The following is a 24,403-nucleotide window of genomic DNA, read 5'->3' on the forward strand; positions in this document are numbered from 1 at the left end:
AGATCGTTCATCCGACAGCCATCTAATGGCTATCTAATGTCTATGGCCTGCTTAAGACTTATGTGCCTTTATACATTTTAAATAGGTGTCAGGCGAATTATGGTTCTTGTCTGGTGATCTTACTCGACTCTCCCATAGGCATGAGAAATCTGGAAGGAGATGTCACTCATGTGCTGCTGATGGTGTATCCACGAAGCATCAAATGGAAGGAAGATTAAAACATTTATTACAGGTTTACACGGTCAATGCGTTTCAAGGCCATGCAGGACCTCTTCATCAGGACAGAAAAGGGTTGGAACTGGGAGTGGGAGGTACGGATTAGAGCAGATGTTAGTCGAAGGTCGCTTGTGGAGCATAACGAACAGGTAGGATGATAAACAGAAATGAGGGAGGAGATGTATGGGGGTGTGCACTGTGGAGAGCTTTGTTGGTGAGAACAAGCAGTTTGAATTGGATCCTATAATGTATGAGCAGCCAGTGCAATGACTGGCACAGAGCCAAGGCGTCTGAGTAACGATTAGCCAGATAGATGACACTGGCTGCTGCAATAAAGAATGGACTGGAGAGGGAAAAGTCAAAAGTCAAGTGAGTGGGAGGTCAATTAATAGAGGATTACAGTAGTCCAGGTGGGAATGGTCAGGGCAACAGTGAGGGTTTTTGTTGTTTCCATGGTGAGAAAGTGGCGGATTCTAGAGATGTTCCTTCAAAGCGGCAAGAACGGGCAAGAGATTTTATATGGGAGGTGAAGGAAAGATGGGTGTCAAACATAACACCCAGAGAGGGAGATGTCAGATTTAGGGAGGTTAGTAGACGAAGGGAGCAGAAGAAGTTCAGTTTTGGAAAGTTTGAGTTTCAGATAGAGAGCGGACATGATGTTGGAGACTGTGGACAGACAGTCACTGATGTTCTGTAGTACAGCGGGGGTAAGTTGGCAGAATATCTTGGCGCTATATAAATAAAATTATTATTATAATTATCATTAAGGTCAGGGGATGACGTATATAGTTGTTTGTCATCAGCATAAAGATGGTACTGAAATCCAAATTTGTTGATGGTCTGTCCAATTGGGGCCGTGTAGAGAGAGAAGAGAAGAGGGCCCAGGACTGAAACGTGAGGGACCCCAATAGTGAGAGGAAGAGAAGTGGAGTCAGCAATTTTTTTTTCAAAGCTGATCACCCCATGCCAGAAAATCTTGAGCTAAGAGAAAAGGTAAGTAAGGGCATACTGTACTTGAACATGATGGCTCAATGATTAGCACCACTTTACAGCCAAGGGCTCCAATCCAGCAAAATATGCTATCACACTTTATGCTCTTGTTGTGTTTTTGTAACACCCCAGGACCTCACACACCAGCATTAGCATTAAAGGCTCACGCTCTCAACTGGAAAAGGGATTCATCTATTGCCTCCAGGCTGGCCGGACCACCGCGACACCTGTACCTGGTACCCTGGACTGAGATGGACTGCTACCATCAGTAAACCAGGTAAAGACTATCATACGGTGTCCTTTGTTATTTATCAGCATACACCATCATTGCCGTCCTCACCTTGGGAGCCCTGGGGACCCCGCTTCACCTATGGAAGCGTCATCATCCAGCCGCCATACCATCACCCCAGAGGACCCCTTTAAGCGGCGTTGGTCCCTACTGACCGAAAACCACAGGTGGCGTCACGAAAATAGACTCTATTAAACCCTTAAAGACCTTTCCCTTTTAATTGGGCGCCCAGGGCCACGGACTGGATCGCAGCCACTGTGGCATGCCCTTTAAGTGCGACCGGACCCGGTACCGAGTACCCCACGGCCCAGGCGGGCGACTCATTTTCATTAGTTTTCTCCAAAATTTCTGGTTTCCTTCCATACTCAAAGAACATATTGAAAGGTTAGCAGTGATATTGGATCTGTTGCACATGTATGATTGAGACTAGACTGTGAGCCATAGGTTGGCACGTACGGAGGTAGACACGCGCTGGAGCTCAGATTTGTACTTGGACTGTCTAGGTTGAGGCTCGCTCCTGTTTTGTCTTTTCCCGAATCAGCACAGTGCTCACATCACCACACTATGAGAAATTCACAGGATGATATTACATAGTGTAGCATCTCGTCCTTGGCACAGAGATAGAGGGTTGGATCTGCAGGATGGAACATGTCTATCTCCCTCTGAGGACAATCTCATGAAATCTCTGTTTTTATAGAAAGACTTGCCATGAGCTTCTTCACAAAGCATAATAATCCATCTAAGGTGGTGTTGAGATATGAGTTTCCTAAACAATTTGTCGCTGGATTATGACTCTCTTGGAAAAGGATCAGGGAAGACCTTGAATAAATAAAATTTTATACAAGGACTTTAGGGAGGGAGGGATCATTCAGATGTAGACGTCTTAAGGCTTCATATAAAAGTAATGTAATAAAAGTATAATACGAGTAATAATAAAATCTCATCCAAGACTGAAGACAAACTCCACAGGTTTCTGCTAAAGACGACCATGTCACTGGCCACTAATATAACAAACAATGTCTAAAATTTTTGTGATTTTTTTTTTTGCCAGTTCTAGCGAAAGTGGACGAAGTTTGTGGGTGGGACACTCTACCTGGCACTTTTACTGGAGTATATGGACCGTGTGTCCATGCAAAACACATGTAGACATGACTATTTTTTTCGGCTAGATCAAGTCTATGGGTCCATGAAAAATGAGTACATCACACGGCACTCACACTGATGCAAAACACTAAGAACACCGGTACCAAACGAGTAAATGAGGCCTGAGAGGTGTGCACTTCTTGATGAATTAAGTGTATCTTACTCCAGTGGTGCCTACATGAAGAATGGCGTACAAAATGTCAGTCTTAAAGGGGTTGTCTGGGACTTTTTCATTGATGGTCTATCCTTAGGATAGGTAATCAATGTTTGAACAGTAGGGGTTTGACCTCCACAGATCAGCTTTTCTCAACCGCTATATGGACGACAAGGGTGCCGGATGTTACATCATCACCGATCGGACATTGATGACCTATCCTACGGCTAGACCATCAATGTTAAAGTCCCGAACAACCCCTTTAAGACTGACATTTTGTACCCTAGTCTTAATGTTCCACACAACCCCTAATGAATCAGGTCACAAGTGTCTCCAATAATAATAAAATTGAGACCTGTGTGTTTTTGATCTGAGTCCTAGATGAACCTCGCCAATTCGAGTCATTGGGTCCATGAAGAAAAAGCAATATTACATGGATGATATCCGAGTGCTCTATGTGTTTTTTTTTACTCTTTACAAATCGGAAATGCTTGGAATTTTTTTTTTTGCATGACAAAAAACCTAGTGCTACACTGATGGTTAAAATGGACAAAGTGGACAAAAATAGACAAAAAAATCGTATCCAGCGCACTGATGAAAAATGGTCCATGAGAAAACGATCCATCCGATGTGAGAAGTAATGGGTGTGCATGAGGCTCCAGCACATTTTTTCCACATTTTAGAGCCAATATTAGCAAATCTCCCTTAAAAATACTTCTTCTTTGTCCACTTTATCCTAATTTTGCAAATTACCAAAAGTCAAATAAATCGAAACACGGGCACATAAATGAAAACGCAAAAAACAAATAACAAACACTCAAGAGTTCAAGAACGTTTCTCCTAAAATATCAGAACAACAGCAACATTCATTATTAATCTCCGTCAGGCGGACTGCAGCTTTAAGAGCCATAAAAAGATAGCAGGCGCATGCCATAAAGAGGTTTATGGCGGGTCATAAAGATTTCAGCGGGGCCTGAGCTATCGGCGCAGTAACATACATAAATAGTATGAGCCTATTATCTGTTTATTGCGCACTAACGTCCACAGATAGGTTTCAGGCCTGTGGTACACTAGATCCGCGCCATAAAACAATTTACTTGGCGCGTGTTATGCTTTCCTTACTTGGATTCTAGTAAAGGACGGAATATTTTGTGCAGGTTAATGGAGGAGACAATGCAGCTCAGGCTCACGAACGACTGGTAAAAGAAAGTTTTACTGCTATCATACTACATGGTCAGTGAAACCTAAAAGTGATCACCCCAAATTAAGTGTCCAATGTGTTATACGATTACCAGGATGCTAAATTATATGTCCATGGTATTTACTGTTTTGTGATGTATATTTAAAAAAATGTATTTAAAAAATGCAATTAGTGTAATTTTTTTTGTAATTTTATGAAAAAAGTATCAGCATTCGTTTTCTTGGTCTATAGTCTATTGATAAATATATATCAGTATACTGTATATAATTTAGATCTTTAGGTAGAAAAATTCAACAGTGCAGCCCTTGGCTCAGAATGACCACGTTCACATGTTCAGTATTTGGTCAGTGGTAGATCGGCTCACTCAGCTGTACATGGAGGTGGACACGGGAACACTGTCTCTTTAAGATCTACACTGATTTATTATATATGCCACATAAACCAGAGGTGTCAAACTGCATTCCTCGATGGCCGCCAACAGGTCATGTTTTCAGGATTTCCTTGTATTGCACAGGTGATAATTTAATCACCTGCACAGAATGATTTCAGCACCTTGTGGAATGCTAAGGAAATCCTGAAAACATGACCTGTTGGCGGCCCTCGAGGAATGCAGTTTGACACCTCTGACATAAACCATAGTCAGGTAAAAATAAAAACACTATCCTTTCTCTCTGGTCTCCTGTCTAGAGTCACCCTCGAATGCAGCACTGTACACCTTGGACCTTGTGGCCCGCACTTCAGACCCTATCTGTCTTCCTAGCAAGAAGCAGTCACTTTTCCTTAACACTAGCCCCTCACACTATGGGCTAGTCCCAAAAATTTAACTGTCTCTGTCCCTGCAGTCTGTTGCTGGGCAGATCTTCCTTACACTTATAAAATATTATTAACACTTATCATATTCTATATCACAGTTTTGCTGTATACATTATAACACATAACACATTACATTACACAGTATTTACAAATGGATGCGGGACACAATTAACATACAGTAAAGAGGATGTCCACTACTTTATCTTTGATGACCTATCCTTAGGATAGGTCTTCAATGTCTGATCGGTTGGGGTCCAAAATCATGCTCCCCCGCCATTCAGCTGTGCTTGGTGTTGGCAATGGCGGCAGCCGGCCAGAACTGCTCAATTTCTGAGTTGCTCCATCTTCTGATAGTGGTCGCGGTAGGGTACTGCACATTCGCCTCATTGATTTGAGTGACTTCTTGAAAGTACTATTTAGATGTGCGGTGAACACGGCCTTATTGTGGTTACATATTTATGATATGATGGAAGGGTTGGGTGAAATATTATAGGTGTTTTGCTATTTTATTAGATTTTTCTTGATTGTTAATAATAGGAAAGCCACTGCGATCAATCCAATCGTCTGTATCCTATTTTGCAAAGTAATCTTTCGGGAAGAAACGTGTACAGAAAGGTCAGGAGCAGAGCAATGTACCAGTCAGGTTCTTCGATGGACGTTTTCATAACTTTAACCTCTGCTGGATGCTAACTTTGTTAGAAAATGCAATAAAATACTTAAGAACCCTAATGGCACCAATATTGAACCCTATGTAAAACTCATACCAAGTTACATGGACCTCATTTGGCACGTGTATGGAAACACATATTGTTGAAAATACTGCACAACATGGACCAAGAAGGAAGGATACTTATAATACTATGTCGGAAGAAAGAGTAAAATGAAGGTGAGGACCTTAAACTAAACTTAAACTATGGAAATCAACCATTAATGAGAATAGATGCCTGGGAGAATATTCTACAGTGTGGGCCATTTATATGGATACACCTGGGTGGGCCATTTATAAAGCTGCATCCAAAATGGCCAACTTCAAAATGGCCTCCATGGTCACCACCCATCTTGAAAAGTTTTCCCTCTCCCATTTACTAATGTGCCACAAACAGGAAGTTGATATCATCAATCATTCCCATTTTATTTAGGAGTATCCATATACATGGCCCACCCAGGTGTATCCATATAGCCCACCCTGTACAACACATGATATGCTATTGTGAAATAGCTATATTAAGCCATTCAAGCACCAGTCCCCCAGTGTAGCCAGGTGTTTGTAAACCATCAGTAGCCATTCACAGTCCTCTTTCAAGGCAAAGACCTTTTAGGAGACTCAGGCATCGAGTCACCTCTCTAGTTGGGTAGATCTCTGGGCAGCATAAGTTTAATTCCCTTGATGAAAAGTTGCTTAGGACAGGATTCTTCTTAAAGTAGGAAAACAATTCTGAATAACTGTAATTTGCTCTTGAGTTTTAGTTTTCAATTTAAGTGCATAATCGTACAATTGCTGTACTAACAAACCTTGTTCTTTGCCTTGAGCATCAATGTCAAGGATAGAACTTATCTATTCAACAACCTTGGAGAGAAGGCTCAGCATCAAATCCAACATTCAGCCTCATAATGTTGACGTCCTAGCTGTGAATCTTCTCTCAGATATAAAATCTTGGTCATTAAGACACTTGTAGGGAAAGAAAAAGTTAATAATAAAGGCTCTCTTGAGAGTCTTCTTTGGAGATTAGATACTAATTGAATGCATCGGAGAATCTTCTACACCATTCTCCTCAGAACTTGAACCCATCGACTCCTGTACACCAGGCAGAAGCTCTTCCACTTTAGCTGTTCAGCTCTCTGGATAGTTCCTTGCTAATCCAGGTAACATTACCTTGTGCTGTTCCCGAGTGGCTCCACCCTGTGTTGTTCCTGATTGGCTTCATTATGTGATTTCCTGATTGAAGACCCTACATAAACCTGGCCTGCCACCTACTTCCTTGTGAGATTATAGAGCTCCCAACCTCAATTCTAGTTATCTAGCTATTCTAGCAGCTCTCACCTGCTTCTTCATACCATACTGCTAGCTCCTGTGTACAGACTTCTGGCTTCCCTACTGACCACGTGACCTGGTAATCCTCCAATACCATACTGCTACTCCTGTGTACCAACCTCTGTCTCTCTTTGACTGCGTTACCAGCTTCAGCTGCTGCTAGTGGTTCCAATCCAGTCCAGATCATGAATTGAGGGTAGACCCAGACCCAAACCACCTATACCCCGCTTGCCTCATCTCAACTCCATTTCCCATGTTGATTTTCAGAATATGAACTATATGAATGCTCCTATGTACTAAGAGATATTGGAAGACGTAGGAAAATTTACCTTTATAAACAATCCTGTGTAAAACATTTTTTTTTTTACAGCTGAACAACTTTCGTGGGGCACTTCATCAGAAATTTTGTAGCCAATTTTCGAAGGTGGAATGATCACCCAAGGAGTGAAGAGAGAAGCCCCAGAAACATAACTTGAAGTTCCTGGTCCCTAATACAAAATATGTTACACAACACCTTGGTATTCTCATCCTGAATATTTATTCCAAGATGAAAGGGTAAACTTTCTTTGAACTACAACCCTCAAGAGAAATAATGTTAATTTTCTCCCAGGAGGCACGTTTTCAGTACCTTTCTAATGCTATTAACTCTACAACTGCAGGTTAATAACATGTTGGATACCCATTAAGTTCCCAGGTCTACTTCAGAAATCCTCAAAGAGTTTGAAGGTTCTGAGTTGACCTTCAAAATTCTATAAAATCAGGTAACCAAATTGCATGTATGTCAGTAAGAAAGTCATTGATACTTTTTTGGACGTGAACCCCGATCAAGACCTGCGAACCCAGATCTAGCCCTGTTCTTTGAAGACGTCCTTCAACTATTCATACAAATGACCTACAAATAAGAAGTCCAGACATGGATTTCCAAGTCTTGATTGTCTAGAGATATAAACCCCATTTATCCATAAATTCAGGAAAAGCAAACCGTGCCTCCATTATTGATGAATTGGTCTCAGGATAATATCATTCTGAGAAATCTTTGCAGTTTATTGTTATTTTATGCATTAATTTAGTAAATTAGTTCCTTGGAGCCTCATATTAATCCCAGCCAAAAATCTTCACACGGAAAATTACATCCGTGAAGCCGAACTTCCTCTACCTTGTGTCATAAGTGGAGTACATTCTGAATAGTAGATACATGATGGGAAATGATATATATAGAGTCCAGTATGTAATATTTATCATATGGTACCACCTGCAGCACAGATGTGAGGCCAAAAAGTCTCTCAGGCTCGTCAAGATCAAGGGGAAAACCAAAATTCCAAAATTCCCATTCTGTTTGCTACACAGTGTCTCCCCTCGGTGGAAAAATAGCTTATAACCTATAGACGTTGTTCGGGATTGGAAAACATGACGGCTTTTTGACAAAAACGTCACCACTATGTGACACCCACTCACCCTGAGAAGCTGCCAGCAGCTGATGGGTAGGGGTGCCAGGCATCAAACCCCTAGTCATCTGATATTTATGATCTATTTATGATATATGCCAAGGATAGGTCATCAATATTAGTGTAGTTGAAAACCCATTTAATTTCTTTTGCTACCCTGGATTGTAAAATGAAACTCTTCACTACCCTAGACCACCAGGGAATTAATTTTTAATCTTTTTATTACCCTAGACTACCAAAAATTGTAAAATGTATCTCTTAAATACTCTAAACCACCAGGGAATTTCTTTTGAAACGTTTTATGACCCTAAATTTGTAATAATAAAATTTAACTCATTACTGTCCTAGATTACCATATAATTTACCATTAATGGTTTCATCCCCCCTAGACCACCAGGGAATTTGTATTTCCTCTTGTCACCACTCTGAAATTACTAGACGAGCAGGGAATTTGTTATCCAAGGAGTTTTCCATTACACTGACTTTAATAACCTGTCCTTATTGAGGAAATGTGCAGAACCCGACCCCCGCCTGAAGTGACGGTGAAGGTGCCATGTATAAGACCCCCAGCTATTTGATATTTTGGATCTATCCTAAGGATAGGTAATCAATATTAGTGAAGTGGAAATTTAATTTAATTAATTCCTTTTGCTACCCTAGTCTACCAGGGATTGTAAAATGAAACTCATCACAACTCTAGACCACTAGGTAATTTATTTTCCTTTTTTTTTTTATAACCCTAGACTATCAGGAATTGTAAAATGCATCTATTCACTACTCTAGAATTTGTTTTTAAACCTTTTACTACTCTAAACTTCCAGAGATTGTACAATTAAACTCATAACTGCCCTAGACCACCAGGGAATTTACGTTACATCTCCTCACCACTTTGAAATTGCAAGAAAAAAATTGACAAACATTGGGACCTTACATTTTTTTTGCCTCTCATCTACCCTAGACCACCAGGGATACTTGAGTCAGCAGTGTGTCCTATGGACATCATTTTAAAGCATCTTGCAGCTAACCTGCTACTTAAACCATCATTGAGCCATATACCGTCACATCATGATATTGTTGACGTGACCCATAGTAAAAGCTAGAATTATCTACATAGATAAATGTTTGATATATCTGTCTTTGAGGATTCTTACATTTCTAGGAAACCGTGTCCCCGACAGTAACACAGATAAAGGAACATTGATGGAAATTCAAGACATTACATTTCTGCGGATTACGAGATACAGTGAATCGGGCTGGAATCTGGCAGCTCAGTAGCATTACCACAAGTCACTAGTGAATATGATACACAGCGCATTTCTCAGTCTGATGATCCCTTGGCTGAAAGTTACCAGGTCATCCATTGTTAATAAGGCTTCCATAACTACACAACATATATCTATGTCTCCTGACAAAATAAGACGCCATTCATTTATTTATGACATAATACTTTCAGACGTCCCATTACCCGGGGCTCAGAATTTGGAAAAAAAGAAAATGAAATGTTGACTCAGTGATGATATGTTATATCTCATCGGTAATTATATCTATTAAAGCATCTCCAACTAAGCTCCCCAGTCCCTATTTATTTTCCAACCTTATAATCACTGATTTGTGACCAGGTAGATGAATGTTAACCCATTGCCTATTCATATCGGGCCTTAAAATGAATGTTTCAACAGGATTTTGTAATTTACAGGCATCGTCATGTTTCCACTGTTACATTGATTAAAATGATACCATGGGTGAAGAAATCTGTCTTGTGGTTCTTGTGTAATCAGTGTTAGAAGTTTTTTCTTGGTTTTAGGTCTTTCCTTGGTTTTTTTGGTCTAGAGCAGGAAGATAAGACTCTGTCTACAGTCCCGCCCCAGAGCACGAGCATATCACTAATTGAAAACTTCTAACACTGATAACACAAGAACCACAAGACTGATTTCTTAACCCCATGTATAATTTTAATCAGTATAGCAATGCCAACATGAAAATGCCTATAGTTTACTTAGCAAAATCCTGCTGACAGGTTCACTTTAAAATTTAAATAATTAATGTCGTTTCAACATACTTTGCATAAATCAATTGTACAGGCAAATGAAGGAAACTTTATAATATATTACATCAGAGAAATCTGTTTCTTTCCTCACTTATGAGACATTTCTTTCATTCCCTCTGTCTCCTAAACTGATTGTTCAGTCTGAAAAACAGCTAAAAACCATCTTGGCCGAAACAAGATGGACTGCCAATGTACTGAGGGATCAAGGTTAGCGCTCTCTAGGTGAGTAATTTGATACGAAGTGGAGGAGACAGGAGAAGAATTAGAAAGATATTGACACATACAGACTTGTTCTGTTACTTTATAGTAGGTGTTTTGTCTCACCCAAGAACTGGGTTCACAGCTACACTGCTCAATACTGTTGTACAAGGACTATCGTGTTGTTGCTGCTTTTACAAATTAGATACAGAGCCTACAGAATGGGAAACAGGTGAATTATGTAGGGTACAAGTCATATAATAGCTAGAAATAGTGTTATTATTCCACATGTACACACAAAGGACAGCTTCTCCTAAAATTTCACCTGAAACGTTGGGGAATGTATTCTAAAACTTTTATTTGATGCTTCTTATTTTAGCTCCCACCAAAATCATCCTTCGAAAACTGTAACCCACTACAGTCAGGGATTGGCTGCAGCGGTTACAAGTGTGTGTTAGGAAGTCATCGAAGCAGCAGGAAGAACAGAAAGTGGTGGGCAGACCGAGAGGTGACAGAAATGAGGGTGTGGGGGATGGGTAAGGTGACTGTTACCAGTTTTACTATTCTAACCCTTTCTGTTTTAAAAAATAATGCTTCAACAATGTTTTTTAGTGGTTAACATGACAGATAAATATTTTGTAAGTCGATGATAAAAATTGTGTATGGAATTTCCGCTTAGCTCTATTAACTCCAATGAAACTGCAATACCAGACATCACCCATAGACAGGTATTGTGTTGTAAGCAGCCATGTTTTATCCATTTTTGTACAACCCCTTTAATGTTTTTTTGTCTTATTACCTGCACATACAAGACATGCCTTGGTTACTTCACCTGCCCGATCTCTTTAAACGCTGTGTGCTTGATATGATTTGACATTGTTACTAACAATGGCCTGGATGGTGGATGAAAAGAAAGAAAGACCGAGGATGTTGTACACAAACCGTCTATCCTGACCACACCGCTCTAGCAGGAACAGCTAATCTTAAGGAAACAAAAGGAGAAATGGAGGCTAAGTGATGCCAAGACAATATGCGAAGCGGCAGACGGCATTCTTCCTGCTACCGACTCTTGTTTGTTTTTTGTTTTGTCAGTTCGGCTTTAATGGAATCATCTTGGGCACATCACAATGGAGGACAAACACGTACCCCGAAAACCAAGAAAACAAGCAGTAATTAATGGCAGGTAATCAAAAACACAAAGAGAAATGTCTGGACTTGAATTAGGTATTTTAATAAAATCAATGCGGAGCTTCTTACGGTCCCATTAGTCAGCTTCAAAGAGAACTTTCATGAGTGTTAATAGAAACTTCCGAGGCTTCTTGTGTGGCCTTTTCAGTGGAAACTAGAAATATGTACAAGGCACAGATGTATTTAAGGTCCTGACCTGTTTCAAGCATGTTCTTTGACCTTGTTCTTCTTCAGCGTCCATGAGATGTTTCTGTCTGATCGTGTTGGGTTGGGAGAAGCCTGAAAGTGAACATCACCCAAGAGACTGTCCAAAATGAACCTTGAACCTCATCGCTGTCTATGCAAAAGCGAGCAGACCAGCGACCACCACTGATGTTACACACTACTATCCATGATGATGACACCATGCAGTGTGAGCGCTTTACAAAACCATCCTAGGTCAATTTTCAATGTCTGTCAAAGCATACTTACCAACATTTAGGATGCAAAATATGGGACATTTAAGCCGCATTGCTAAAAACATCGAGCAAGGTCCCTAAAACACCATACTTAAGCATGGGTTTGCTAAACTCCTGTCCAGTTACCAGGATCATCCTGGCAAATATCAAACTTCTGGCAAGTAATCCTTTGTGAAGTTAAAAGGTTTGTCCAAGGCTAACATATCATTGATCTATCCAAAAGATAGGTCATCAATATGAGATTGGTGAAGGTCCAACACCCGACACCCCGTATCACTCCTCTGAAATTTGCTCTAGTAGAGGCCAGATGTAAGCAATGTATAGAGAGGATTACAGTAGCCCTAGACATTGTTTTGGGGCCAGCGTTGGGTACAACAGTTTATCTCCCATTCAAGTGAACAGAGCAATATACAGATAGGTCATCAATGTGCAGAGGCATATCTACAGCGGTACGGCTATAGGGGATGAAGAGATAGCTTTTGCTATTAGATCATGGTGTTTTGAGGGTCAAAAAGCACAAGGAAGATGAGGGCTCTGTTACAGATTTTGCATCTGAGCTGTAGGTTATGTCAGAAGCTTTAGGTTATCATTTTGGTTGTCCCCCCACTACTTTCCGTTGATGAATGATTTTATAATACATTTTCATCTCTGACATCTGTAGCATTATCCACAGTAGATAAGACCCACACGATGTTGAGAGTGTTACGCCCGGGAGACCGAGGTACCCAGCACCAGATCAATGAGGTCCGTCTCTTAAGGGGGATGTCACTAGTGGCTTGACCCGGTGCTGTGGCCTCAGGCGATGCACAGTGTAAGAGATATCATGAAGGAACAGACACTTACTTGGTCAGCACAGATCTTCTCAGCTGTGATGGCCCCGATCCTGGACCGATGGCTATTGTCCAAATGAAAGACTGAGGCGTTGAAACGTTTAACCAATTTACTTCAACAAAAAGGGATTTGCCACCAATACTGTCACCGGAGTCTGTATAAGAACCCTGAATTACTTTGACCCTGTCAGGATTTCCACCTCTTATTATGCGCAGTTTCTGTATGGTCCTGCTGCTGTTTGTGAACTGGCTGCCGACCCAATCTGTCCCTTCTGTGCTCTGGTTCGACGGACAACCCGAGTCCCTTTTTGTCGGCTTACCTGTTATGACCCCAATGGCAGAGGGTCTCAGAAGTTATTACCAAGTCTGCAAACACAAAAACCAGCTCATAGGGCAGTGGTAACTAGGCTGACCGTATACCTGATCCTAGCACTAAAAATAGCAGCAGCCGGGGAACGTACCTACGTCGGTCAGCAAAAACCCTATCAAAATTTCCACGCTGAATATTCAAGAACCCCCGAACCGTCTAACGGCCCGGGGGGAGAATATCAGCCCCCTAGAGCTTCCAGCAAAATCAGGAATCACATTTAGTACAAGCTGGACAAAAATAAAAGCAATGCAAATAACCAAAAAATAAGGAAGCAGGACTTAGCTTATTTTGCAAGAACCAGGACCAGCAGACGGAGCAAACAGAAAGGAACTGATTACAACGATGCCAGGCACCAGACTGAAAATCCAGGAAGCTTAAATAGCAACACCCCTGGACTAACGAGCCAGGTGGGTACCAAGCTGAGGAAAGAAACTCAAAGTGTCATGTCGCTAGTGACCACAAGAGGGAGCCAAAAAATCCAATTCACAACAGTACCCCCCCCCTTAAGGAGGGGTCACCGAACCCTCACCAAGACCACCAGGCCGATCAGGATGAGCAGCGTGAAAGGCACGAACCAAATCGGCCGCATGAACATCAGAAGCGACCACCCAGGAATTATCCTCCTGACCATAGCCCTTCCACTTGACCAGATACTGAAGCCTCCGTCTGGAGAGACGAGAATCCAAGATCTTCTCCACCACGTACTCCAACTCGCCCTCAACCAACACCGGAGCAGGAGGCTCAACAAAAGGAACCACAGGCACAACGTAGCGCCGCAACAAAGACCTGTGGAACACGTTGTGAATGGCAAACAACACCGGAAGATCCAAGCGAAAGGACACTGGATTAAGGATTTCCAAAATCTTATAAGGACCGATGAAGCGAGGCTTAAATTTAGGAGAGGATACCTTCATAGGAACAAACCGAGAAGACAGCCACACCAAATCCCCAACACGAAGTCGGGGACCCACACCGCGGTGGCGGTTGGCAAAACGCTGAGCCTTCTCCTGTGACAACTTTAAGTCATCCACCACATGATTCCAGATCCGCTGCAACCTATCCACCACAGAATCTACCCCAGGACAGTCAGAGGGCTCAACATGTCCCGAGGAAAAACGAGGATGAAAACCAGAGTTGCAGAAAAATGGCGAAACCAAAGTAGCGGAACTAGCCCGATTATTAAGGGCAAACTCAGCCAATGGCAAGAAGGTCACCCAATCATCCTGATCTGCAGAAACAAAACACCTCAAATAAGCCTCCAGTGTCTGATTTGTTCGCTCCGTTTGGCCATTAGTCTGAGGATGAAAGGCAGACAAAAACGACAAATCAATGCCCATCTTAGCACAAAAGGATCGCCAGAACCTGGAAACAAACTGGGATCCTCTGTCAGACACGATATTCTCAGGAATGCCGTGCAAACGAACCACATTCTGAAAGAATAAAGGAACCAGATCGGAAGAGGAAGGCAGCTTAGGCAAAGACACCAAATGGACCATCTTGGAAAAGCGATCACATACCACCCAGATGACAGACATGCCCTGAGACACCGGAAGATCCAAAATGAAATCCATGGAAATGTGTGTCCAAGGCCTCTTCGGGACAGGCAAGGGCAAGAGCAACCCGCTGGCACGAGAACAGCAAGGCTTAGCTCGAGCACAAGTCCCACAGGACTGCACAAATGACCGCACATCCCGTGACAAGGAAGGCCACCAAAAGGACCTAGCCACCAAATCTCTGGTGCCAAAAATCCCCGGATGCCCTGCCAACACCGAGGAATGAACCTCGGAAATGACTCTGCTGGTCCATTTATCAGGAACAAACAGTCTGTCAGGTGGACAAGAGTCAGGTTTACCAGCCTGAAATCTCTGCAACACACGTCGCAAATCCGGAGAAATGGCTGACAAGATTACTCCCTCTTTAAGAATACCAGCTGGCTCTGAGACTCCAGGAGAGTCAGGCACAAAGCTCCTTGAAAGAGCATCAGCCTTCACATTCTTTAAACCTGGTAAATACGAGACCACAAAGTCAAAACGGGAGAAAAACAATGACCAACGGGCCTGTCTAGGATTCAGGCGTTTAGCAGACTCGAGATACATCAGATTTTTGTGATCAGTCAAGACCACCACACGATGCTTAGCACCCTCGAGCCAATGACGCCACTCCTCAAATGCCCACTTCATGGCCAACAACTCCCGATTGCCAACATCATAATTCCGCTCAGCAGGCGAAAACTTCCTAGAAAAAAAAGCACATGGTCTCATTACAGAGCAACCAGGGCCTCTCTGCGACAAAAGGGCCCCTGCCCCGATCTCAGAAGCATCCACTTCAACCTGAAAGGGAAGTGAGACATCAGGCTGGCACAAAACAGGCGCTGAAGTAAACCGGCGCTTCAGCTCTTGGAAAGCTTCCACGGCTGCAGGAGCCCAGTTAGCAACATCAGAACCTTTCTTGGTCATATCCGTCAAAGGTTTAACAACGCTAGAAAAGTTAGCGATAAAACGACGGTAGAAGTTAGCAAAACCCAAGAACTTCTGAAGACTCTTAACTGACGTGGGTTGAGTCCAATCATGAATAGCTCGGACCTTGACTGGGTCCATCTCCACCGCAGAAGGGGAAAAAATAAAACCCAAAAAGGGAACCTTCTGTACTCCAAAGAGACACTTTGAGCCCTTAACAAACAAAGCATTCTCACGCAAATCCTGAAACACCATCCTGACCTGCTTTACATGGGAGTCCCAATCATCAGAAAAAACCAGAATATCATCCAGATAAACAATCATAAATTTATCCAGATACTTCCGGAAGACATCATGCATAAAGGACTGAAACACTGAAGGAGCATTAGAGAGCCCAAAAGGCATCACCAAGTACTCAAAATGACCTTCGGGCGTATTAAATGCAGTTTTCCATTCATCTCCTTGCTTAATGCGCACAAGGTTGTACGCACCACGAAGATCTATCTTGGTGAACCACTTGGCACCCTTAATCCGGGCAAACAAGTCCGACAACAGAGGCAAAGGATACTGAAATTTAACAGTGATTTTATTCAGAAGTCGATAGTCTATACAAGGTCTCAAAGATCCGTCCTTCTTGGCCACAAAAAAGAATCCCGCACCAAGAGGGGAAGAGGATGGACGGATATGCCCCTTCTCCAGAGACTCCTTGATATACGAACGCATTGCGGTATGCTCAGGTACAGACAGATTAAATAATCTTCCCTTAGGAAATTTACTACCTGGAATCAAATCTATAGCGCAGTCACAGTCCCTATGAGGAGGAAGAGCACTGGACCTGGACTCGCTGAATACATCCTGATAATCAGACAAATACTCAGGAACTTCCGAAGGAGTAGAGGAAGCAATAGACACCGGCGAGGAATCACCATGAATTCCCTGACAGCCCCAACTTGACACAGACATTGCCTTCCAATCCAAGACTGGATTATGGATCTGTAACCATGGCAGACCCAAAACGACCAAATCATGCATTTTATGCAGAACAAGAAAACGAATCACCTCCCGATGTTCAGGAGTCATGCACATGGTTACCTGTGTCCAAAACTGCGGCTTATTTTCCGCCAATGGCGTAGCATCAATACCTCTAAGAGGGATAGGATTTACCAACGGCTCAAGAACAAAACCACAGCGCTTGGCAAATGACAGATCCATAAGACTCAGGGCAGCACCTGAATCCACAAACGCCATAACAGGGTAGGAAGACAATGAGCAAATTAAAGTCACAGACAAAATAAATTTAGGTTGCAAATTACCAATGGCGACAGGACTAACAACCCTTGTTAGGCGTTTAGAGCATGCTGATATAACATGTGTAGAATCACCACAGTAAAAACGCAACCCATTCTGACGTCTATGATTTTTCCGTTCATTTCTAGTCTGAATTCTACCACATTGCATTAAATCAGGTGTTTGTTCAGACAACACCACCAGAGGATTAGCGGCTTTGCGCTCCCGCAAACGCCGGTCAATTTGAATAGCCAGCGCCATGGAATCATTCAGACTTGTAGGAATAGAGAAACCCACCATCACATTCTTAATGGCTTCAGAAAGGACATTTCTGAAATTTGCGGCCAGAGCACACTCATTCCACTGAGTAAGCACGGACCATTTCTGAAATTTTTGGCAATACACTTCAGCTTCATCCTGGCCCTGAGAGATAGCCAGCAAGACTTTTTCTGCCTGAATTTCAAGATTGGGTTCCTCGTAAAGCAACCCGAGCGCCAGAAAAAACGCATCAATATTTGCCAATGCCGGATCTCCTGGCGCTAACGAGAAGGCCCAATCCTGAGGGTCGCCCCGCAAGAAAGAGATAACAATTTTAACTTGCTGAGCTGAGTCTCCAGACGAACGGGGTCTCAGAGATAGAAACAATTTTCAATTATTCCTGAAATTCCTAAACTTAAATCGGTCTCCAGAGATCAGTTCAGGAATAGGTATTTTAGGTTCAGACATAGGACTACTGGTAACAAAATCTTGAATGCCCTGCACACGTGCAGCAAGCTGATCCACACTAGTAATCAGAGTCTGGACATTCATGTCTGCAGCAAAGCTTAAAGCCACTCAGAGGTAAAGGGGAGGAAGAAAGAGAAAAAAAAAAAAAACTCAGAATTTCCTTTCTTATTATCCCACTTCTGCAATGCATTAAACATTCACCTTCGGCCTGGCATACTGTTATGACCCCAATGGCAGAGGGTCTCAGAAGTTATTACCAAGTCTGCAAACACAAAAACCAGCTCATAGGGCAGTGGTAACTAGGCTGACCGTATACCTGATCCTAGCACCACAAATAGCAGCAGCCGGGGAACGTACCTACGTTGGTTCTAGACGTCTCGCGCCAGCCGGAGAACTAACTATCCCTAGAAGGGAAAAGATAGACCTTTCTTGCCTCCAGAGAAAAGACCCCAAAAGTTGGATACAAGCCCCCAACAAATAATAACGGTGAGGTAAGAAGAAAAGACAAACGTAAGAATGAACTAGGTTTTCAGCAAAGAGAGGCCCACTGACTAATAGCAGAATATAGGAAGATGACTTATACGGTCAGCAAAAACCCTATCAAAATTTCCACGCTGAATATTCAAGAACCCCCGAACCGTCTAACGGCCCGGGGGGAGAATATCAGCCCCCTAGAGCTTCCAGCAAAATCAGGAATCACATTTAGTACAAGCTGGACAAAAATAAAAGCAATGCAAATAACCAAAAAATAAGGAAGCAGGACTTAGCTTATTTTGCAAGAACCAGGACCAGCAGACAGGAGCAAACAGAAAGGAACTGATTACAACGATGCCAGGCACCAGACTGAAAATCCAGGAAGCTTAAATAGCAACACCCCTGGACTAACGAGCCAGGTGGGTACCAAGCTGAGGAAAGAAACTCAAAGTGTCATGTCGCTAGTGACCACAAGAGGGAGCCAAAAAATCCAATTCACAACACTTACCCCCTCTGGGATTACTGCTGAACTCTGTGTCTGTTGTTGCGTCTTACCCTGGTGAAGCTGATATCACCTCACTTCCTTCCGGTTGCTGTATTATATATAATGAATATAGCCATGGATCCGGTATCCGTCTCTGCGCCTATTCTGGGTAGAGGTTATTGCTACCCGGTTCTCACAATGTCCTTTTTCTCTATTCCTCTTTTCTTACTATCGGTATTACGGGCCTATAATCCGTCATAGGGCTGTTAGGAGCTCAGTTATACGACCTCTCACTTTCAGCTCCTCAACCCAACTGCCAATCTTTTTCTCAGACCAGAATAGATCAAGGGGAATCTCTGGATCTCCCCCTTCTGGCCGGAGATGGTAGCGCAGTCTTGCTATTTTAACATTTATTTGTGTCAATAACTATTTTTGTGGCAAATACCCCTAGGGGCGCCACATTCCTCCTTAGTTAAGAACAGTACTCCGGGACTGTACTTCTCGCTGACTTCTTTCACCTTCAGGATATTGGAGAAGAAAATCCTCTTCTCCAATATCCTGAAGGTGAAAGAAGTCAGCGAGAATTTCCTCGTGGATCTGGAGTCTCGGGTGGATGAAGACGTCGTTATCTCGGATGTCTGTGACGTTATTCACCAGCACGCCGTGCATCACTTCTCCGTGTACATAGATTATGTGCAGAACCAGGTGTACCAGGAGAAGACATACAGCGAGCTCATGGAGAAGAACCCGCACTTCCACGCCATGCTGTGCCGCCTGCAGGAGCTGCCCCAGTGCCAGCGCTTACCCTTCATGTCGTTTCTGCTGCTGCCATTCCAGCGGATCACTCGCATCAAGATGCTGATAGAGAATATCCTGAAGAGGACGGAAGAGGGGTCCGAAGGCGAGCGCACAGCCAGCAAAGCCCTGGAGGCTGTGTCGCAGATCATCCAGGAGTGTAACCGCGAGGTCGGCCGCATGAAGCAGACAGAGGAGCTCATCTACATCTCCTCCAAGATCGAGTTTGATAAGATAAAGGCCATCCCCATCATCTCTCACAATTGTTTCCTGGAGAAGCAGGGGGAGCTCAGCGAGGTTCTGCAGAAGGGAAGCCTCCTTGGCATCAAACCCAAACTCGTCCCCGTCTACTTCTTCCTGTTCAATGACTTCCTGCTCATTACCCAGAAGAAAAGCTCGGACAGACACGTTGTCCTGGATTACGCTCACTGCTCCCTGGTCCAGCTCCAGTCCTGCCCCACCATGGAGAACAGCTTCTTCCTCACCTTACTGGAGAATCACCAGAGGAAGACATGTGACCGGCTCTTCAAGGCGCCCAGCCAGTCAGACTTGCATCGGTGGGCAGCCGTCTTCCCCAGTAAGAGCAGTGACTGCTCCTCGGGCAGTGACACGATCTACGAGGACTGGGATTGTCCCCAGGTGCATTGTGTGGAGCAGTACACCGCCACGCAGGCTGACGAGCTGACGCTGGAGCCTGCCGACATCATCAACGTCCTGCGCAAGACTTGTGAAGGTTGGTACGAGGGCATCCGCCTCTGCGATGGGAAGAAGGGCTGGTTCCCCTCCCGCTACGTCCAGGAGATCACCAATGAGCATGTGCGGAGGAGGAACCTGCGTGAGCGTTACCGCGTCCTGCAGGCTGCCCGCCAGCTGGTCACCTGACCCTGCCATCCATTGGCGGAGGAGCGGATTCAGGTGTGAATGGAGAAGGCACGCGGGGGCAGCGATGGGGTCGGGGTCTCTGCTGACTTCTGAGATTTTATATTTGCTGGGAGCGACACCAGGACTGAGGGATATAATATGGGGCGTACACCACAAGTCCCAGCACTGCTTGGATCCTGTCATGCGTGGATATGACGACTAGATTGCACCTCCTACTGCCAAATCCTGTTCGTGACGCCAGTTGTTACGCCCGGGAGACCGAGGTACCCAGCACCAGATCAATGAGGTCCGTCTCTTAAGGGGGATGTCACTAGTGGCTTGACCCGGTGCTGTGGCCTCAGGCGATGCACAGTGTAAGGGATATCATGAAGGAACAGACACTTACTTGGTCAGCAGCAGATCTTCTCAGCTGTGATGGCCCCGATCCTGGACCGATGGCTATTGTCCAAATGAAAGACTGAGGCGTTGAAACGTTTAACCAATTTACTTCAACAAAAAGGGATTTGCCACCAATACTGTCACCGGAGTCTGTATAAGAACTCTGAATTACTTTGATCCTGTCAGGATTTCCACCTCTTATTATGCGCAGTTTCTGTATGGTCCTGCTGCTGTTTGTGAACTGGCTGCCGACCCAATCTGTCCCTTCTGTGCTCTGGTTCGACGGACAACCCGAATCCCTTTTTGTCGGCTTACCCCCTCTGGGAGTACTGGTGAACTCTGTGTCTGTTGTTGCGTCTTACCCTGGTGAAGCTGATATCACCTCACTTCCTTCCGGTTGCTGTATTATATATAATGAATATAGCCACGGATCCGGTATCCATCTCTGCGCCTATTCTGGGTAGAGGTTATTGCTACCCGGTTCTCACAATGTCCTTTTTCTCTATTCCTCTTTTCTTACTATCGGTATTACGGGCCTATAATCCGTCATAGGGCTGTTTGGAGCTCAGTTATACGACCTCTCACTTTCAGCTCCTCAACCCAACTGCCAATCTTTTTCTCAGACCAGAATAGATCAAGGGGAATCTCTGGAGCTCCCCCTTCTGGCCGGAGATGGTAGCGCAGTCTTGCTATTTTAACATTTATTTGTGTCAATAACTATTTTTGTGGCAAATACCCCTAGGGGCGCCACATTAGTATGAGTCTCCATTCTAGCTATTGAAGCGTATGCCAGCAGTTGCATCTTGGCAGATAATGAATGGAGGGGTGACCATAAAATGGATGGAGAGGTGGCCATGAGGATACACTGGTGGTAATAAAGCTCAAGTCCTTACCATGCTATTTCTTTTTTATATATTTCTCTTTTTTTTGCATTTTTCATAGGAACTCAACACAAGAAGTAAAACAAAAAGAGAATAGAAAAAGTTAGGGACAAACGTGTTAGGAGTCGAGTTCCTGCCGCTGCACAGGGGGAATATCGAACATCTCCGCCTCAGTCTCCCATTCTTCTCCAGCTGCAGTGGAGCCTGCTCAGCGGAGACGTCGGTCCCAGTGTCTGGCTCAGCCTCTTACTGTGCGAATGGTTACTGCTGCCTTTCCAGGCTGAGCCTTTGTAGCCAGGACTGATCAGCAGCGAGCAGGCATTTCAGCGACTAAGTCCTGCTTTTCCCATACTGAGCATGCCCACAGGACGACCTCCCATTGGAGGTCAGGGGTCATACACTCAGGTCGTGTAGCAGCTCCTATTGGACCACTAGGAAGGTCCTTGAGTGCTACAGCTATAAAAGGTTCGCATGGCCACACGGCCATGAGCTAGTATAAATCAGTATTTGTGTGTGTGTGGATGTATGCCTGTTCTGGTGAAAGCTCCGAATCATTCCCATCCCTAGAGTTGTTGAATGCTCTCGAGTGTTATAGCTGTCTAGTGGCAGATAGTGCCATCCAGCACCAGGCGCAAAATATACTGCGTCTATCCTGCAGTGACCGCCGCTGTGGTACTGTACGCACTCTGTGCGGCTTTCTTTAGCGTCTCCTGACAATCAGTCAGTGTAGGGTTCGAACTCCCGTTTGAACCCAGCATCTGACTCGGCGTCCTCAGGCAAAGGGCTCAAAAGCCACCGATGGTCAGAGCAGGATCAACCAGCAGCATAGTGGGGGTAAGTGGCAGGGATCACACTAGTATCCACTTGCTGCGCCCTGTGAATGCTAACAGGGCTCAGCGTTACCTTTAATCCTGGCGACTCTGTGAAGCAACAGAGTTCGCTCCCATACAGACCGGGTGACAGAACCCGTGTCTATTCTGGCGTAGTATCGCCACATAGTGCCACCATTTACTAGCAGCATGTTCCACTCCTGCACAGTGGACCCCGGGCTGCGAACGCACCTATACTATCTCTATATTTAGTCGGTGTGTTTCGCCAGCCCTAACAAAATGTACATGATCTTTAGTTAAAGGTATTGTCCACTACCAGTCCAGGACAGCCCCTTCTTAAACTAAATGTTCGGCCCCAATAAAATAAACAAGCCTATACTTACCTGCCATACTGGCTATGTTCCCGCTGTGTCGGCGCTCGTGGTCCCGGGACTGCGATGTGGTGGAATTACATGTGGCGCCCAGTCAGCGCTGGCATCACTGGCCCCGCCTTTGTATGATCTGAACATGAAGTCGAAGTCCTGGCTGCAGCTGATCTCAAACTTCCTCTTCATGTTGATTTCAACAGGAGGCGGAGAAAATGACACCAGCACTGATTGGGCACCATTTGTCATTTCACCACATCACAGCCCCGGGACCGTGAATGCCGACAATGCGGGAACGAAGCAGGTACGGGAGGTGAGTATAGGTTTGTTTATTTTATCGGGGCCAAGCGTTTAGTTTAAGAAGGGGTTGTCCTAGTAGTTGACAACACCTTTAAGGACAGATGCATGCTACCACTATATACAGAGCAATGTTAAAAGAAATACCGCCACACTGGGACTATATGGGGGTCATATAACAGGCTAGCAAAAGGGGCTTACAGAGAATGATCATGTTATAGACCATTTAAGTCAAATAAATGCCACCTCTTTGTGTTATTACTGCTCTCTGTGGCCCCAAGTGTGGTGCATAATGACACCATCACAAATCACCAGGGGCCAGGCTGAACAGCTGAGCAGGATACCTAAAGGTCCCTTCCCCTGAGATGAGTGGATCAGGCAAAAATTCAAATTTGTCCATTTGCATAGATTGAATCTGCGTAGCAACGAATTACCAAAAAATTAGCATTTTTGGGATTGCGGATTTTTGTAAAATTCTACTAGGACTAAATTCCATCATCTGTAATTAATATTAAAACTGCATATGCGTTATGTATAGATATTTTATCAAAAACTGCTCTGGGTTACTTGTGCATCACATAACAACTCCCATCGGTTTTCAGCATATAGATTGATTTTTGATCCCATTAAAGGTGTTTGTATTCGAGACTTTGATGAGTGTGATTGAAAGAATAAGACATCAATATCAAAGTCCTGAACGACCTCTTTAATCATTTTCTCAATGTGCAGGACCTTGTGCATGTTTTCATTCTGTAAATGCATTCTGGAGCAGGAGTTTGTATGAGAAATACTCATAAAAGGGTTTAAAGCTCCAATATAAAACTGTAAAAGAACACAGCGCCAGAGTAATGCGGTCGGTCTTAACTCTGTGAAATTTCCTATTGTTTTTCTCCCTAATTAAGCATACATGTTAAGTTAAAATTCTCACAGTTTTAAAGGGAATTTGCTGTGAAAAAAGTTGATTTTTTTTAATAAAAACTAAAACTATTCTTTTCTGAAATTTCAACAGAATTATTTTAATTTTTGAAAGCTAGAAAATATGGAAAATTAAAATTAAGTAAAAAGTTAGAAAATCTGGACCATTAACTCCCCCAAAGCTCGTTTTCACCTTCATGACCAGGACAAATTTTATAATTCATAACTCTGGAATGCTTCAACAGATCCCACTGATTCT

General features: G+C 43.7%; 1 protein-coding gene across 1 annotated transcript; it reads left to right on the forward strand.

Annotated features, from left to right (window-relative positions):
* Nucleotides 1–245: 245 nt before the first annotated feature.
* Nucleotides 246–20,698, forward strand: LOC143800331 (rho guanine nucleotide exchange factor 15-like). The gene is made up of 4 exons (XM_077281186.1): nt 246–311; nt 10,908–11,036; nt 11,621–11,697; nt 19,326–20,698. Exons 1-4 carry the CDS (start codon nt 246–248, stop codon nt 20,476–20,478), a joined length of 1,425 nt encoding a protein of 474 aa, XP_077137301.1. The 3' UTR covers nt 20,479–20,698.
* The last annotated feature ends 3,705 nt before the right edge of the window (nt 20,699–24,403 follow it).

Source organism: Ranitomeya variabilis, chromosome 1 (genome assembly GCF_051348905.1).
Source record: "Ranitomeya variabilis isolate aRanVar5 chromosome 1, aRanVar5.hap1, whole genome shotgun sequence".
Lineage (NCBI taxonomy): Eukaryota > Metazoa > Chordata > Amphibia > Anura > Dendrobatidae > Ranitomeya > Ranitomeya variabilis.